The following is a 19077-nucleotide window of genomic DNA, read 5'->3' as shown; positions in this document are numbered from 1 at the left end:
GCGGTCGATTACCGAGCGTCTGAGGAAGTGTAACCATTAATGCGTGACCTTTAAACGAAGGCGCTGTGTTTTGCCCTTTGCTGAGCTTCTCATCTTGTTGTATACGCGCTCGGCTCAGTTCTGCAGCCCGCCTCTCTCACGCTCCCTCTCATAGAAAACACGTTCCAGCTTGGTGAAACCGTTAAACGTTTTTTTTTTTCAGCTTTAATAATGCAATTCTAATTCTTGCAGGCGCGCGCGCGCACACTCACGGTCATTTTCAGATGACCAAGACTAATGAGCGCGGTGGATATAAAGGTCACGGACCTGCAGTATCTCACAGGGCCTGTTTAATGCAGAAATTAGAACCTTGGATGCAGCAGATCAGTCACTGCGCTCCAGCAGGACTGGAGGTTGTTTCCCACTTGCATATGTTCAATTTTCATCGCATTGCTGTATTTAAAGTTTTGCACAGTGTGTCACGAGTCGGCAGCTGGCTGGTGTTTTGCGGAGAGGATTGTGGGATTAGCGCCCTGCCTCATTTTATACTCTAACAAGCAACACAACTAATGTGCAATAGTGGGTTTGTAGCAGGACTTTGGATTCATACTTTAATGAATCAAACTTAAATCAGTGAACGTCTGACAAACTACAGCAGATTTCTTATTTATTTTTTTTTTTAATGTGTCTTAGGTGACATTTTCGCCTAACTGTTGCTTGTTTTTTTTTTTTAAGTTACATTTTGTACGGTTCATGCTCACAGCAAACATAAACCTCAAAGGGGCTATAAATTATAGCCAGATTAACGCAACGTGTTGTTTGATTGTGTTCACGTTGGTGTACTTTTAAAAAGTAAGACAGGAGTCTCTAGGGGGCGCTCTGTGAGTGACGGTAGGTCTCAGTGTTACAACCTAGAAACTCCTCCTGCAGTCATTGACACAGGACACAGTGTGCACATGCCATGCACTTAATGTGATTGGTACGGACCTAGCACGCTAGCGCTCCATCTCAGCGGGAGTGGTTGGTGCTACTATGCAGAACCATCACTGATTTGAGCTCATTTTCACCAGGCACAAGGTCTAGAACCAACACATGTGTGTGGATGTCTCGGCTACATTTGCCCCTCTGACTTACCTCCCTCGTCCCTTCTACACAACAGGTTGCGGCTGGATCCTATAAGAGGCGGTCGACTCTTGTAGAACATTTTTCCTCACCGGGGCTTTGTCCTCCGTGCGTTATTGAATAATTCATCCCGGGTTGTTGTCTTACCGCACGCTCCCATACTGTTTGTCGGTGTCTGCTGTTGCTCGCTCCGTATCAAGAGCAGCCTGGATAGAACGCGGCTTTGCCTCGGGTTCATCATTATAGTAGGACTCGCGAGGAATTTGCCTCTCTGCTGACTCCTGACATGAATTTGACTTTCGCTTACAATCCGTGGCACTTTCGAGGGACCGGACGAGGTGAATGAAACAAGACATCCAGCTCACATCTGACGCATGTCGAGGGAAGACGATCATTAGCTGTAAACATGACTTTAATACTAGGCTGAAATTCATGAATCCATCCACCCATCCATCCACGCATACCTTCTGATCCATCCAACCGGCACTCCCAGCTGCCATAGGTCAGAAGCCAGAAGTTGGCCAATTAAGACCTGCCACTCCACCTTTGCGTGTGTGTTTTTTGGACTGGTGGGAGAAAGCTGGAGCGCCTGACGAGAACCCACGCCAGCCGCGACCCCAAGCGGCGCCGGGATCAAACTGAACCAGTGACCTCGGAAAAGTCCGCTGACTCGCTGCGTCGCAGTTTGCTTCGCCGGCTGCACCGGCGCAGATAAGAAGAGAAGTCAGTGGATAATTAACAGCGCAAGTGGGGGATGCCCCCCTACCTGCACCCCCTCTGAAGGACCTCTGCGGCCCAGCCAGCCAAACAAAAACCACTGTTACCCTGCGGCCTTCCAGACGGCACCACAGGTGCATTAAAAACTCGGCCAACTCAAGACCCGAAGACAGCGTCCCCAACGCCTACGCCAACAGGTAACCGCTCTGAACCCACACACGCTCCTGCCATCTTAATCAACTGGCTCCTTATGGGGGAAAAAAAAAAAAAAGAAACCAACTTTTTAAACCAGTAAAACCCAAAGTGAGACCCCTGATGGTTGCTCACGCGCTAGTTTGTTTCCGACGTCGCGAGTGACGAACAGGCAAAACTTTCCCTGCGCTGTGACGTAAAAACCGAATCCCAGCAGCATCTTAATTATCTGTTTATTCCCGCCGCTGCCTCAGATGTCACCGTCGGGGGGGGAGGAAGATGAACAGTGTGTACGGCGAGAGGCGGCGGCATGGCTAGCGGCTGGGGTTTATTAAAGGTGCCTCCCGTTCGCTCCTCCTTTGGGCCGCCGAGACGCTTGTTTGGATTTTAATTGGCTTCCCGACAGGTACACGCTGTATGGAGTGTTGTGTGTTTTGCCTGCGACTTCCCTTAAGTGACTGCCGGCGTGCGTGCGTGCGTGCGTGCGTGCGTGCGTGCGTGCGTGCGTGCGTGCGTGCGTGCGTGCGTGCGTGCGGGCGGGCGCGTGTAGTATTGCTCGGTCCCCTCAGGCTGTAATGATGTTTGCTGAATGAAAAGCATCCCAGAAACTCTCCCGCAGTCACATGCTCATTAAAACGTCCTTCGTCTGCTTAACTCTTCGACCCTCCCTCACTCGACTCGATTGCTTTGTTTTGTTTTGTTTTTTTCATCACGCGAAACGAAAAAAAACAAAAAAAAACACCTTCTCACCGCCCCCCGCCCCCCACGTCCCCTCCCAGGTTACACGCTCTTGTTTGTTTTGAACGGAAATGTCATACAAATGTTAATTAAATGTTAATCAAACAGCGCAAAGCCCACTAACGTCGCGGGGATTTTTTTCCCCCGCGATATTTTTAGCCGATCTTTACGGCCCGTTCTGTAGGTTAGCCATCCCTGGAGGCTTCTCCTTCCCCTTTCTTAGAACCTGGGGGGAGTGGAGGGGGGGATGGGGGAGGGATATTTCGTCCCCCTAATTAAAATGAATGTCAACTCTCTCGGCCTGCTTTGAGCTGCATCAGTCTCCCCCAGAGTGAGTCCGAGCCAGTTGGTGCCTGCCAGCAGAGAACCCCCCCCCCCCCCAACACACACACACACCTCCACCCACCCAAGACTGAATCGCCCTGGCAGCCGCTGGCCCGGTGGCAGACCGTGCTGGTGCGGACGGCCTCCTCAGACCCCGAAAAAGAAGGAGTGCCGCCGCATCAAATATGGACTTCCTGTACAGACTCGAATGATTTTCATTTAAAACTGCAACGGTATAAAACGCTTAGTGGCGCTTTGGAGCCGTTTCTGCCCGAGTGGCGGTGCCAAAATCATCTTTTAGTCCACCGCTGTGGCACATCAAATATTACAGCGGCAGTAATAGAGACACATATTGAAATCTGGAGGCTACACAGTTTGATTGCGTGCCGCATCCTCTTCCTCCTCAGGCTACACTTTTTAGACCTTTTTAGATTTTTTTTTTCTCTCTCTCTCTCTTTTTTTCTGCCCTTTACTTTCCTGGAAGCGTTGATGGATTTTGCTGATTTTGGTCTGTTTGGGGAAATGGAGCGTTAACAGGGTTCATATGGAAATCAAAGTGCACCTAAAGCTGACTGTTGCAGAGATTATGTCCTGACCCCTATAAGTATTCAAATTAGGGTGACAGTATTTTTCCACCTACTCAACAAAACCCTGTTGCTGTTTTCCCAAACAACTGGAATAAAGAAGCTGTTTAAGATTTTGGAAAAAAAAAAACAAAACATACACAGCACACAGGAGAGAAGAAGAACCCCAGTCCTCCGAAAGCCTCGAGATCCCAAATTGATTCAACAACTTGTTATCGTCGCAGCGTAACAGCCAGAAATATTTACTGTGGGGCTTCGCAGCAGCACAACAGGTTTCGCTTTGTGCCGTGACGATGATAAGCGTCTTGCTGAGCCAGTTTGAGGCCTGGAGCTTTCAGAAGAGACATTTCGAAGTTGTAAGTTTAGCTTTGCAAACAGGTCGCTTGTCCAGAAGCAGTTTTTAAAGTTAACTGAGGGAAAATATTCATGCTTGTCTCTGATCACTTTCTTCTGCATGATATACATACGACCACGGTCCTGATTTAACATTCTAATAATCAAACACAGTATTAAAGCAGACTGGTCGTGAACACTTTAGTTCACTTTAGCAGTTTCTCTCTTGTACTCGATGGTACAATAAGAATGGCTTTTCCTCTTCTTCTCCTGCTTCAAACTTCTTTTATAGCAGCAATTTGCAAACCGACAAACGGCTGTAAAGAAAACAGTTAATCAAACATCATAAAAAAAGCTTCTTCCGGTCTTTTTACAGACTTTTCTTTCGTGCTTAGACTTTATTTCTCCCTCCTTGGTCGCCAACACATCCAAGTCTTGATGCTTCTCTTACCGCTAACACTCCCAGATTGCAGCGTCTGAATCAATGCAGAGGAGTGTTCAAAGCTGGAAAAGCTCTTGCACCTTTCCACTGCGGCTACGCTGATCCTGTGTCGGCGCTGCTCCGTCCAACTGTCGGACCTTTTATGTCCGACTGCTGTTAGCAACAACAACAAGAAAAAAAGATCAGATTGACATTAAAAATGTAGCCTCCGCAGTGAGAAGCAGGAAGCGCTTTCCACCGTCAAGATCTCCTTGAAGTTTGGAGAAGAAGAACGACGGCTCAATCGAACTCCTCCTCCAGCCTCGGTTCAACCCCGGTTCAGGCCCGGGTCAGCCCAGGTTCAGCCCAGGTTCAGCCCTGGTTCAGCCCTTCCGTCCCTCCGAGTGCTGCTGCTGGATGAAAAACGTGAGCACTTTAGCGCTCGTGAGCTAATGATCACAGCCTGCATGTCCCCTCGCCCCCTCCAGGGCACGTCATCGAGGAGGATGAGTAGCAGGGAGCCACCGACCGGCGCCTGTCACAGCGCTTTGGCTGAAATAACGACGGCGAGCGGCCCGATGGAGTGAAGCGACGCTAATAACCGTCGGGCTCGGCCTCCCGTCAGCGCTCACGTCCTCCTTCGTTTCGAATTGATTCCATCTGAAGCTGAGGAGGCACTGCAGTCGCTCAACTTTCCCTGGCAAACTTCTCTCGGAGCCCCTGCACAACTTTTATCCCTTTCAAGAAGTTCTTCCCGCAGCTTTACTTGAACGTGCTCGTCGGCACGACGGCGGCCCGCCCGTGACCCTTTACGTCTTGAGAGGTTTGTCACGCCGATGAAAACATTGTGAGCGCGAGCTGCTTGCACACGGATGCAGACGTGGCAATGGTGGCCTGTTGCGTTTGGGTGGATGGCAAACCTGCAGCTACAAAGACTTTTCCATCGTTGACATGTGGAAAGAATCCTTATCTTTTCCCTTGTGCATTCACAAGTAAAAGAAAATAGTAAAATAATTACAGACTGTGTGTGATAATGAGGTTTGAGATGTTTCTCACTCTCCTCCTCTGCATGTCCAATGTGAGATTTTGCTCTTGCACACCAGTCTGATCGATGATTTGTCTGTTGGATCAGTTTTATTTGCTGTGGCTGTTTCCTGCTAATGTTTGCGGCAGAACTTTACAAGCAACTTTTGAATTTTTTTTTTAATGTTTTGTTTTTGCCCGAGGCCATCGTCTCTGTTTTCCTCCGCCAAGTTCACTCTTAAAGCAATTATCACTGACACAGAGTCAATGACTCTTATTTTAAATGAACACTCGGGCGATCTCGGGGGGGAAAAAAAAAACCCAAAACAAAGCAAAAAAAAAAAAAAAAGTGCTATCGGTGGCCAGACAATCCCAACTGCCATCAGTTCAAAAGTGCGCCGCGGCAAGTTGTGTTTTCCTCGTCTCCCTTCGAATCGCAACGCCGGCGATTTAAAGAATTTGCGCCGGATCGTCCGAGCCTGTGGGCAGCTGTAGCGCGCTACCTCGCATCCGCATCACAATGGCACAAATCCTCCTCCGCCGCATGTTTATGTCACATTGATCTTGGCTGTCATATGATCAAGGAAATGCGCATTTCTCCCTCTTTGAGCCGCCGAACGCCGCCGACTATTTTCCGTACACGGATTACACGCGCAGTTTGAATTTTTCTTTCCCTGCCGGGGCTTTAAATGCGACTGTTATCCACATTTGTTTACTCAAAGCACAACTGAAGAGTCTCTTTGAGAACCCTCCCCTTCCCGCCCCCCCACCACCACACACACACACACACACACACACACACACACACACACACACACACACCACCACCACCATCCCATTGTTTGCCGGCCTGGGCTGCCGCAGCTTTACGCAGTTCATATGTAGATCAGCAGTTTGACGGGGCCGCTGGAAATCTTAAGAGTAATTCACGTCGCTCTCAGATTTGCGTTTCAAAGGGGATCGTCGCCGCGTCGCTGTACATCGCCGCCATTGTTCTGGGGCGAAAAAAAGAAGAAGCCTTTCTTCCCTTTTGGAGATTTTTTTTTTTTCAATATCTCCACCGACTGCAGATGCTTTTTGTTTGTGAGTCGCAGATGTTTGCCTTGCGCGCGTTTGAAGGTACGACGCGGCGGAAAACGTTCTTCAACAACTAACGATCACCTGCTTCTCTGGCCTGTTGCCAGTTGCTGTTTATATAGCATCGCTGCCAACATAGTGCTAAAACAGAGGGGCTTTTTTTCTTTTCTTTTCTTTTTTTTTTTTTTAGGTCTGCTGGAAAGTTTTTGGGTGATTCATCGTGTGACTGATCGGTTTGCTTTTGTGCGCCGCTGCCGACAGTTTGTTTATGGACCGATACATCCTGCTTGCGACGATGAGGTCGTACACGCCGTTTAGGAGCAGCTCGCGATTTACGATCCGTCCCGTCGCGCCTCGGCGCCGCAGACGAGAGCTTCCCCTCCTCTTGTCTCCCCGCAGCTCCAGGTCCTCTCGCACCTTTTCTCACCTTCCTTCATCCCTGACTGAGGCCGAACGTGCCATACATAAGCCGTCTCCCAGTCTGGAAGCATCGCTGCGGAGGAGGAGGAGGCGGCGCTCTGATTGGCCCTTCAGTCTCTGTCATTTGCTCCGTGGCTCAGACGGCGCTCCCTTGAATTATCCCTGCAGTCCCATGCTTTCAGTGAGCTATACAGAAGCGGCTGCGGGGTCGTGTGCTCCACACTCGTTTTTGCCCACCCCCTAGTGCCTCAGTTGGGAGCGTCGGCTTGTTCCAGACAGAGACTGAACGGAGGACGAGAAAAAATAGATGCACATTGGATAAAATGCCTCACCCTTTTTTTTTTTTTTTTTAAGTTGCAACTCTCTCAATGCTTAAAAATTGCCTTTCTGCAGTCAGCTTGCTGGTAGACAATCACTTTGAAAATGGTCTTGTTTGAGTGAATGCGCCGTGTAAAGCGTCTTATTCATTCTACCCCAGGAAAATGGAGGAACATTTTTTTGAAGCCCCGAGGAGAAATCTGCAGCCATTTCTTTCTTGTTCTTTTTTTTTATTCATCTTTTATTTTTTTTACGTTCGCCATATACTCCCAGAGTTTCTGTCCAAAGAGGAAAAACACTTGATGGCTTTGCTACTTGGGGGTAAATTACAGTCTGAAATAAACCCCGTTCACCTCCATTCTTCTTGCAATGCTGCTTTTTGGAGACCTCACATCCCCTGTACAAATGATATTCAAAAGTACAGGTCCCCCCCCCCCCCCCCCCCCCTCTGGCCTTCAGGGATGTTTTGACTCATGGCTGTGAAAATGGCAGCATGTCCGTGTGAAGTATGTGTCAGTTTAAGGTCTGTTGATGTGTATTATTAAAGGGAAAAATAAAGCAAATATCCCCATCCGTCTGATGTAAATCAGGCTGCTGACGCGTCTTTAACCTTTACACCTGTAGCACTCTTACCCCCCCGCTGCAGCGCACTATCCGCTCTCGCGTGCAAAATGTCAGATCCATTAACCTGCGTGAACACTTGACTTTGTTAGCGCGCTAAGTGGCCGAGGCGGATTACTTTGCATAATGCATCATAAACTGGCATTTTTTGGAGGGCTGCCTTTCCCCTCCAGTAAAACACACGAAAAAAGGCCTGAAAATATCCCTGTTCTTTTTGTGTTCCCGGCAAAGAACTCTGGCTGACGCCAGTCAGAGCTAATGGCAAAAAGAATCAGCCCGATGTCGTTGGCGAAGATCAACAACTTTTGTGATGCCAGGGACACGTGTTCCTCTGTCAAAATCAAATTGATCGCTTCACATTTTTTCTCAATCTCATTTAGAGCCATATTGTAAGTCCCTTTTTTATTTTTATTTAGAAAGGGGGCGCTTCTTGGTGCAGTGACCGGCACTGTCTACTCGGGTTTTCCCCTCTGGATATTTCAACTTCCCCCTAAAGCCCAAAGACGAAAGTTTAATTGGCAACTCTGAATTGTCCCGATGCGTGACCCCGCCTACATCTCAGGATAGCTGGGATTGGCTCCCTGCAAAACTGACGCTAGCAATTAAAAGTCGGAATTTGTGGGTTATGGTTGAAATGGCAGAAGAGATGTATTATTCGTTGCTCCATTACTGCCACTGGATTAGTTGAAAGATCTACTCACGCTCATCTTGTTTAAAGCTTAATCTTGCCTCGAGAACTTATCGAATATCCACTGCGTCAATAATGTGAAGTGAATGAAGATAGAACCTCTTTAAAGTCCATCAGAATAATCCACGTCACGGCTCCGATGCACATTCACCATCTGCTAACGCGGAGAGGGATTGGCGGGATGTGTGACGTTTCCCGCGGCGGGCCACCAGGGGGTGATCAAGATGGATAATGTATCTGAGGGGCTCCCGCGTCGTTCATCTTTATTTCACCGTCAATGATGCCACCAAACTGCTCCTGATGGGCAGGCTCGCAGCCTGAATGGCAGCGTCGGACCGTTTGTGCTGGTGTGTGAGTGATGGGTGTGCGGAAAGTGTTTCGGCCATTATGGCCTGAAAGTGCTTCATCATGGCAGTGTGTTTCACTTTTACCCCCATCCAAGCTGCTAACTGTCAGTGTATGATGACAAATGATGATGTATAATGTGAAAGTCAGTCTGAAGCAGCTCATGCAACTCGCTGAATATCTATCTATCTATCTATCTATCTATCTATCTATCTATCTGTCTCTTTATCTGTCTGTCTGTCTGTCTGTCCGTCGGTCTCTATATGTATACATACAGTATATGTATATGTGTATATATGTTCCACCTAACATCATGTTGGTGTTGCTTTGATCTACTGAGCGACTCCTTGTGGACGATGTGTGTTTTCCATAGCACGCCTGCATGAACATGGTGCGACATTTCCCAACGAAGACGGCATCTGCGTGAATAATGTTGTGCGGCACAATTGCGTCGTCGCGCGAGGAAATGCGGCTCTGGGGAACAGCGGGAATTGAGCCATTAACCATTAAAAGCCTCAGTTTGGCTCGGTAGGCCTCCACTTCTGTATTCCGCACTGTCCTACCGATGATTGATTGCAATTGTCTGAGGCTGACCGGCTTATTAATCGATTCGGCAGAACCTTCGTGCTGAGTCCCCAGTGGATGATTACTTTTTTTTTTTTTTTTTTTTTCTGCAATGGCTGCAGTGGAGTGTGCGGCGGTTGTGATTGTGAATCATGTTCATGCACAACAAAGCTGCTCATGAACCATGTGCGTTACCCGGTATTCATGCCCTAATGTGTTGACTTTGGAGGAAGCGTCAGCTCCGATGACGCACGCACCAGCAGGAGGCCCTCATTTTTTGCAGCACTCAAGTTATGTTGATCCGTTTCCGTGGTTCTTCTGGAGCGATCGGCGGTTGTGCGCTGAGAGGCTGAAGGATTCATTTAGTTCTCTGCTTCAAGGTGTTCATGGATCACTGATAAATTGTTCATTGTTCTGCTGCCTGCAAGTCCCCTGTTAGGCTAAAGTCACCAGTGTTTAGCCCGTCAAGACGCAGTGACGTGTGATGTCACCGGAGGCAACTGATTTCGTAGTGACAGCGTCATGAGGGCGTCATGGCATCGCTTGTAGCAAAGTGAAGTGAAACCCTGACTGTGTTTTGGGGGGAGGGGCTGATTAGCTGCATGAGGTTGGGATTAAAAAGTAAAGATATGAGCACAGGTTCATAATAAAGCGCCTATTATTTTAGAAAACAGACCCAGGAAGTCCACAGTGACTGATGATATTCTGCCGGTGTTTCTGCCCCTCTGCTGTTTGCAAAACTGGAACAAACTCGGAGCTGCTTCATAACCCCCTAACCCCAAACACTTGGATGGAAAAAAAACCCACTTTAAAACAACTGTTTTTATTCAACTTCAAGTGCGATTCGAACGAGAAGGGAAGCACGGAAAGGCTTTAGAAATGGATGATGACTAAAGATCCAGAATCAGGGCTTAATAAATAATCCAGACTTGCTCCTACTATTACATCCAGAACAATATCACTCTTTAAATATGGATTTAAAAATGACAAACTAGAGGGAGATCTAACCCGCATGATAGGAATTTTAAAACAGAGGCGCAAAAAAAAAGGCGCCACTTCAACTTCTGGAACTTTTACATCAGGAGTCACACAGGAAGGTTAATCTTTGTTGTCTGCACGGTCCAAATGATTAATTATGTTCACTAATTACCTCCACTTTCCTGCCACGCAGCTGTCGGCCACCTCCACGTCGCGGGCGGCCTTCATGCAGTGCCTCCGCTGGGGGGCCTGGTGCCCCTTCCAGGAGCCGGACGCCTGGAAGGGAGGTGGCGAGGTGCAGCTCGTTCTTCGAGGAGGAGGGGGAGGAGGAGGAGGAGGAGGAAGCACGCTGCCAAACCCTTATGGCGTCATGGTCTACAGTGCTCAGACGGCTGCCAGGACTCCGAGCTCGGCGCCAATCTCAGCTGCAGACAGCGCTCAGGTGAAGGCAGCAGCAGCAGCAGCAGCAGCAGCAGCAGCAGCAGCAGCAGCAGCAGCCAGAGCACGAGTGGTAGCAAAAAAAAGCAGGATGTAAAGAAAACAAGCAAAAAACAGCGCTCGCGCAGATGTTTCCCTGATGTTTGTTACATTTCCTACATGGGGTTTTGGCTTGTTGTGCATTAAGGTGTTTGTCTTCACTGGGAGGCTTTTAAAGACACGTTCCATCACCCTTTAAACCACCCACACCCCATACACACTCTGACTTTATAGCACGCGTCATGCACAGATGATACCGCACCTGTGTAGTGACACGCTGCTCGGGTATTTTAAAATGGCATCACGTCACTGGAGGAGTGTGATCCCGACGAGGATAGCGTCTTTATTTTCAGTAATTGAACTACGTGCACAGAAAGTGTAGTCAACCAGGCATAACACTTTTTTTTTTATCAATGCCCAATTAAATTGGTGTGTTAAAAACATGCAAAGTCATTTTCGGTTTCGCTAACATGTTCCCGGGTAAAACTGTGAAATCTAAACAGGAAAGTGATGTTTGTCTGATATCAGAATAATACATTTCCTTTTTAGTGATATTGTGTATCAGTATCTGGTAACTAATAATAATGGATTGTTGATATTTTGTTTCGTTTTTGTGTGTTTTTTATGTGCTTGTGCTCCCTCAGGACACCATAACTTTCCACTTGTCTTCAACTGTGGAGCGGAAGCCATCGACTGCCGGGGCGTCACTCAGGGCAAAATCGGGCGATGCGTCCCTCCAGAGAAGATCACCATCATCACCCTCCCTGAGTACGTCATCCAGGATGACCTCTTTTTTTTTTTTCAGGAAGAACTTATTTTGAAGATTAAGCGAGGCTGTACTATTTCCTGCTTGTGGTGGGAAAAAATATTTTTTTTTTAAAAATGAGAAGGCCCTCAACGTTGGCTCCCCGACAGCGTAGGTCTGTGTATCAGAGCAGGGAGCGTGCTCGCTGCGCTTCAAATGGTTTCACGAGTGCACTCGAGGTGTTGCAGCAGCACCCGGGTGCAATCAGCCAAAGTTCTGGGCAACGGGCATTAAACCGGCTCGCTCTCTGCGCATAACACAGCCTCCACCTCTGCAGCGTTATCTCACTTGCACCACCTGCTCTCCGCGCGATTAGCATGCCACATGGCTGTGTGCTAAGGGGAATGAAGTGATAAAACTCAAAGTGTCCGGGAAAGACTTTGGCCGTCCACTCCCGACGTCAGCAAGGCTCCGGTTTTGCATCGTGTTCTTCGGGAGGCCAAGACCTTCAACCATCTCGTTTGTTGCTTTCTGGATTTGTGAAATATCTGAAAGTCATGACCAAACGTACCAGTTGTGGGTTGCGCCAAATTGAGGTTGCTTGAAACGTTACAGCTGTTGCGTTCAATATGAGCCTTTCAGAAAAAACCCAAAGTCAGTCTTTGCTGTTTGTCTTTAAAAAAATGTCAACTGACTGATTTGGTCTTATTCCATCCACCTGAAACAATTTGAATTAGAGCTTTTCAATGTGGATCTTTAAGATTTTGTTTTTAGATGTTTTCACCGGACTTGAAGTCCAGCTGCCTGAAACTCGGCACCTGAGGACTGCGATGACAGAAAAATCACAAAACAAACTTCCTGTCGGTCCACTCGTGTCTTAATTTCGAATCCGTCACATTTTCTTTTTCAAATTGTTTGCTGAACATCATCCCAAACCTTTCAAGTACCTTGTTAGAGCGAATTCAATGACTCATGTACTGTTTTTCTTATTGGAGCCGCTTCTCAGCCCTTCTATTGCCACGGTGCAGCATATTTTGGCTGTTCCACGCTTTCTATTAGCGCAGCGATTAGGAATTTCTAAAATAAATGTCCCTGCCCCTCCAAATCCCCCCAAGTTCATATTTTTAGGCGGTTTATTATCGACACGAGCTGCTGAATCCTCTCAAAATGCCTGCTTTTTTTTTCCTCCCTGATTTTGTTTTTTCTTTTGGAATTCCGTCATTCCCAATTAAGCGTGACTGTTCCACATTATCCCCCCCCCTCTCCGAAAATAACTGCTGAACCGGGCGCTTTAGAGGAAGGCCTCCCACCAAAACAAAGTTCCAATTATATATTCGGCGTCCGCCGTGCTCAGCCAAAGATAAATGAGGAGGATCCCCAGCGCCTCTGCTCTGTCTCCGGGCCGGTGGAGGGCTTATTGAAACCCAAACCGCAGATTTGGTGGGGGGGAGGGGTGGCGCTGATGAAGACGCTAATGATGACGCTGCCGATAGTTGTTTTTTGCTAAAGGTGCATAAATTACATTTTAATCAGAGCCGGAGTTCTCAGAGGAAAAAAAAAAAAAAAGAAGACGTCTTTCCTGTTCAGAGCGCATAATAATTCATGACGGACGCTGGCATGACCTCCTGTCAGCCGAGTGGAAATTCTTGTCCATACACCAAAGCTGCATATTTCTTCTTTTATTTATTGATTTTTTTTTACCATCGGGCATTCGTCACTGATGGTAATCTCATGCAAACAGAGGCCGTCTTGCAGTTTTGATGCAGCTTATCGTGATAAATTATGATGATGCACCATCGTTAATTATTGAAATGTATTCCTGCTTTGGTCCCTGGTGTTTTCTGCACATATATAGAGGCCCGCCGGCTTCGCTCAGCTGTCAAGAAAGACTTCCTGTTTATCATGAATATACAGGTGCCGGTACATATAATGTTATGTGAGGGATTTTCTGGCAAGCCATGAATATTAAATTAAAAAAAAAACAAACTGCAGAAATTGTGAGGGAACACAGAACTTTTAAAACAGAAGTGGTTGCCCATGGGGCGGGTGGGTGCCAGTCCACATTTGAGCCAAGCACTGCTGCAGCCTGTCCACTCGGTGTGCCTATAGTCCGAACAGATGGGAGATACAGTAAAGCACCCCAGGCAACTGAGACAATTTCCAAAAGGCGCGTCAAAGCTCGGCATAGGGAACTCGGGAGGGAAAAAGTCCAAGGGAGCACAGAGGGATGCAGGGGAAATGTTCCTTTCCAATATTCTGATCGCCACCGAGCAGAAAAAAAACCTTTGGGAAGTATTGTCAAAACCCAGCTTGACGTCTAAATCCAAGTCCGCTTCCCGATCTGTGGGCGTTTGTGTGGATTTGTTATTGAGAGGTTTTGTTGTGACAGGGAGTGTGACAGGGAGTGTGACAGCGTTGTTCAGTGGACGACGGAACCAAGAGAATGGGCAAACCCTGATGCTTTCACTGGCTAAAGGCACCAAAATTTCACAAACGTTGTCACTCTCCTCTCGAAAAGTCTCTTCACTAGTTTGGCTCTACTGCTAAACCTTTTTAAGCTAATTAGGGGTCTGCTGTTAGACCAATTTAAGATGACTGTGGCTAAAACTGTATGCTAACTGGTAGGTCAAACAACAGAACTGCGTAAGCTAACACGAGGTCTACTGCTAAAACTGTGTAAACTAACTGGAGGTCCAATGCCAGAACTTTGTATGTCCCTTAATGTCTATTTTTATCAGCACACTATCAAGTATCCTGATCAATACACAAATGCTATTAATTGAGTGCTCAAAAGAGAACTTTACTTATTTGGTGCAAATGATACACCTGTAAGCAAAGAGTTACCAGCTGCACTCGAGGTTGAAGTCTCTGTCTTTATCCTTTGGTGTTGTGCTTGTGTTTTTCTAGGTCAGAAATTTGTTCCAGCAGCCTCTCCACCAGACTCTCCTCAGGGCCCCGGGGTAAGACACCTTGTCACCTCTTCAAATAGTCAGGGGACTAAACCCTGAAAGAACTAATGCCGAGACAAAAAAAAGCTTCTGGTCTCAAAGAGCAGGCCGCTTTCTCACACACGCATGATTCTCCCTGGTAGACAAAAGAAATCCTTTTGTATCATTCCCCCCCCCCCACTCTATGTTGTCTATGTCTCAGTGTTTCAGGAGGAAAAAAATCCACAGAATCAGTCCTCATATCAGCTACTAAGAGTCGTTGAGGTGTGTGTCTGAAAAAACAACCATCCTTTCCGGTGGGATGTTGGGCAAAAAAAAAAAAAAAACCCTCGGAAATTGATGAAGAGGAGCGTTACTGATGACGATAATCACGCCTCGGCTGCGTCCAATCAGATTAAATGTCACATTAGCATCGGTGCACATTAGCGGCTCCCCCCACAGGCGCCTGATGTACTGATGGATCTTAACTCCACAATAAATAAATTCCAACGCGCTGATAATCATCCGTCTATTAGGGCGGGACGGCTGTGGGCGGAGCCGTTGTGCGACGTTTATTAACGACACCACGTAGCTCTGCTCGTGCGTTTTTTTGTTGCTGTTGCTGCCCGGTCAAGGCAAATGACGGGGCTTTGTTATCATTCCGACAGTCATGACGGATGGTGACAAACACATGCGCGCGCACGCACTTAAACGCCGCCACGGGGAGGAGGAAGGAGAAGAGGGATGGGCTTGGTTAGAGAGTTACTCTGCGGGCCCAGACGAAGACTGTATTGTCTGACTCATTCCAAATAGAACCAGCGGGCGCCGTTGAGGGAGGGAAGCCATGAACTCTCCTAATGGACCTTCAGCTTGATGAAGCGGGGAAGGCGGCGAGAGTTGCTGAGCTCTTGGATCGCGACACCACGACCACCGTTGAGAAAAATTCACTCTCAAAATGTAAAAAAAAAACAAAAACAAAAACGAGGATGTTAGCACTGTTGTTGGTGTTTGTGTTGAGTGATTTGATGTGAATAAACGAAGCAAAAGAGAAGAAGATGTGAACGATCAAAAACCTGCAGGACAACAGAAGGAGGATTTCAGGAAGCACCGCAAAGAGCTAGCCAAAGTGGTATTTCAACCTAGCTAATTTAGCTGCAGCAAGTCGGCAGTGGCTAGTTGGCTAGCAGGAACGCTGTTCTGAGACCGGAAGACAAAGTGATTTTCATCTGATGCAGCTCATCTCCAGAGATTATCGGGCAAATCGGCCTCCCTCCTTCCAGCGTTTTTCACATCAGCCCCGCTGACCCTCGTCGACACACCTCACGCCGGTGGCAAAGTAAAAACGGGTTCTGCCGTTTGAAACAATTCTCCGCATTCAACTGCTCCTGCCTCGTCGAGTCGCGACTAATCAATGGCTGCGCGCTCCAAAACGTCTCCGCAAACAGGCCGCCGCTCCGTCTGCAGGCGCTGTCGGATCTGACGGCTTTCTCTGTGCCGCATAAATTATTGATCCTTGACACTCGCGCCACCGCCGAGCGGAATACCAAGGGCGCTGCTGGTATTTATAGCCGTAGTTTTTTTTTTTTCTTTTTCATTTTTTTGGGGGATGGGGGTGGAACAGCTTGAGTTTGCGGCGATGGTTCCGACCGGGGACTCGGGGTCGCGCTCGTGTTGTGTCGACTCGGGCGGTCTGCTGCTCTGCAGGCCGGAGGTGAGGGCATGTTGTCGCTGCTGCTTCAGCATGTGACTTAGCGCCTCGTCCTGTCATGTCAGTTGTCTTTTTTTTTCTTTTTTTTCCAGAAAACAGGGATTTAAAGGTCCAATGTATAAAATTTGTCTTGTTTTTTTTTATTTTTATATCGGTTAAAGCTTAACACACTGCCCATAAATACATTAAAAAAAAAAGTGTATACTCGCAGTACAATGAAATTAATTTGGTTTTACTTTAAAATGCTTTTCATGTATAAGAATATACAGGGTGTCCCAAAAAGCAATTGTCTAGTTCAATGAAATTGAACAGTTTAGGTGTTGAACATCATACATTTATTCTGGGACCAATTTAATAAGTGTTCAATATGTGCACACACGTCAACTGGGTATGCCTCGTCACAACTGTGTGAATGTGTGCGAGCATATTCCAACAGACCAAAAATAAAACATTAAAAATATAAAATCTTGATCTGTTTCTATACATTCTGTGAAAATTTGAGGTTATTTTAACAAGAATTGCCAAAGTTATTGGCCTGTGAAATAATGTAACAAAAAAATTAATAAAATTGGGACACCCTGTACGTAGATCAAGGCTCTTGCTCCTAATTAGCGGCCATCTTGCTGCCATTTTTTTTTTAAGGGGGCCTGATATTTAAGGAAGCTCTCCTGACAGTGCACTGAAAAAAAAAAAAAAGAAACGCACTGTCAGGCGGGCTTCCTTAAATACTGGGCTTCCTCAAAGATTTTCACACTGCACCTTTAATCCAGGACGTGCTGGATGTCAGAGCAGTGTGACATCTCCATTGGGTCAGCTTCGTTCTTCAAGGTTGTTTTCATCACCTTATTGGTTGAAAACCATTTGAAGAGACTGTAAAGTAGAAGCAGTTACCACCTGAGCCACACCTTTCTGACGCTGCTCACCAATGACACTTGCTAGAACCTTCGTCTGCAAGAACAGGGAACCAAACCCGCTTCTTCTCGCTGCGAGCGAACCCGGACACGGAGACGTTGCTTTTATTTTGAAGAGGGATTATTTATATAATGGTACCCTATCATGCTCAAACAAAGTACTTTGATCATCTAATCTAAACAGTCGATGACTTGTCGATAGATCTCCAGAAAACTGCATATTTAGCCCTTTGTTTACAGCCTCCGCAATGGAACAAACCCCCCCCCCCCCCCCCCCCCCCCACACACACACACACACACACTCAACAGAATTAAAACATTCCCAGTCATCATTACGCGCATGTTCCAATGCGGCTACCCTGATTCTTTTCCTCACAGTTTCGAACTGCAGCTGTTTGTCCCAAAAATGGCTTCACCGCTTCACCTTGTCAGGTTCGCCTGCCTCCAAGGAAAGCGTGACGCGCCACACACCGTCTGCGTAGAGCGGATGACGATGCTCGGTGGAAGGGAAGCGGTGCTCAGTCGCACATACGCTAACACACATGCAGGTTGCATGAATCCGGAGTGCGAACAGATGATGTGTTTGGCTGTCAGGGCAAACAGGAGGCTCTGATGAAGAGACACTGGCAGCCGCAGTAATTGGCGTGTGTGTGTGTGTGTGTGTGTGCGGGTGCTTGCGTGTGTGTGTGTGCGCTTGACTGCTGTGCCTTTCACACTGCACTCGTTGACTCACTGTGAGATCACGAATATGTGTGTGCGTCTGCGCCGCTGATTGTGGTGTCTTTCACGCTCTTTGTGCAGGACGTGATGACTCAATGTGAGATGGCGTGCGTGCGTGTGTGTGTGTGCGTGTGTGTGTGTGTGTGTGTGTGTGTGCGATCAGGCTTGGTGAAATGTGTAAGATTAACCCGTGACAGCCTACTGTTAAAGACATTTGAGGACATCGATCTAATTGCGAGGGCACTTTTCTCCAATCAGACAAGAGAATTGATTTCAGCGTTCCGCACCTCGTGTCCATTAAAATCTGCCAGTGCACAAACTGTGTGTGTGTGGCGGATCAGATTAGAAATGTATTCAGTCGGCCGTGTATTTATTCAGCGTCGACCGTTCCTTTGGAGAAGAAAAAACGAAAAGAAAAAAAAAGAAAACACGAAAACAAATTTGCTCTTTTGGCTGCACAGCAGTCGTAAGAAAATGAAAATCACAAATTAAAGCCCAAGTTAAAGCTAATGGAGTCTGAAACAAGGAATCAAACGAGAGCCTCAGAGGGAGAAAATTGAATATTGATGAAGTTGAAAATCATGTCGAGAAAAACAACAATGAACAAATTCACGTTGAATTTCAGAAGAAACGTGCGTCTTTAACACTCATTTCAATTTGACGGGCGACTCAACTGCTTTCAAGAGTTGTTGTGGTGACTTGCGCATCGACCTCTGCCTTTGAGAATCGCATTGAAGTTACTGGGGTTACCCAGTATCAATGAGTGAGTGGAATAGGAAGCACGCGGGAGTGAAGTGTGCGTTCATGTCACAGTTCATTAGACAGACGAGTCTGACACAGGCGAGAGCTTTAATTTCCATTTGCATCAGCTGGAACCGCCGACTGAAGCGTACAGCCCCAGCAGCCCTGCGACTCAAAACCTTCCAGTCTCCACAAATCAAACTTTTTGGATAAAATAATGCCAAATAGCGGTGGAATTCTGGTGGATTTTTCGTTTCCTTTCGCAACCGTCTTCACAGATTTGAATTAAAATTTCAAATCCAAAGAAAAAAAAAAAAAAAGGCTGAAACAAGTTTCGCCTCCGGGGACGTCTGGGCTGGAGAGCACAGATATTCGAGGAGCTGCCACCCTTCGCGTAGACAAAT

General features: G+C 47.2%; 1 protein-coding gene across 1 annotated transcript in view; it reads left to right on the top strand.

Annotated features, from left to right (window-relative positions):
* nphp4 (nephronophthisis 4) overlaps window positions 1–19077 on the top strand; it is a 129208-nt gene that overhangs the window by 60674 nt on the left and 49457 nt on the right. The window contains exons 9-11 of the mRNA XM_076026115.1: window positions 10638–10886; window positions 11566–11689; window positions 14574–14626. Coding sequence (XP_075882230.1) covers window positions 10638–10886; window positions 11566–11689; window positions 14574–14626 — 426 coding nt within the window. The remainder of the gene's footprint in view (window positions 1–10637; window positions 10887–11565; window positions 11690–14573; window positions 14627–19077) is intronic.

This window comes from Nelusetta ayraudi, unplaced genomic scaffold (genome assembly GCF_046127955.1).
Source record: "Nelusetta ayraudi isolate G7.1 ecotype Tasmania unplaced genomic scaffold, CSIRO-AGI_Nayr_v1 ptg000019l, whole genome shotgun sequence".
Lineage (NCBI taxonomy): Eukaryota > Metazoa > Chordata > Actinopteri > Tetraodontiformes > Monacanthidae > Nelusetta > Nelusetta ayraudi.
Note: the sequence above shows the minus strand (reverse complement) of the source record. Positions and strands in the feature narration are given on the sequence as shown.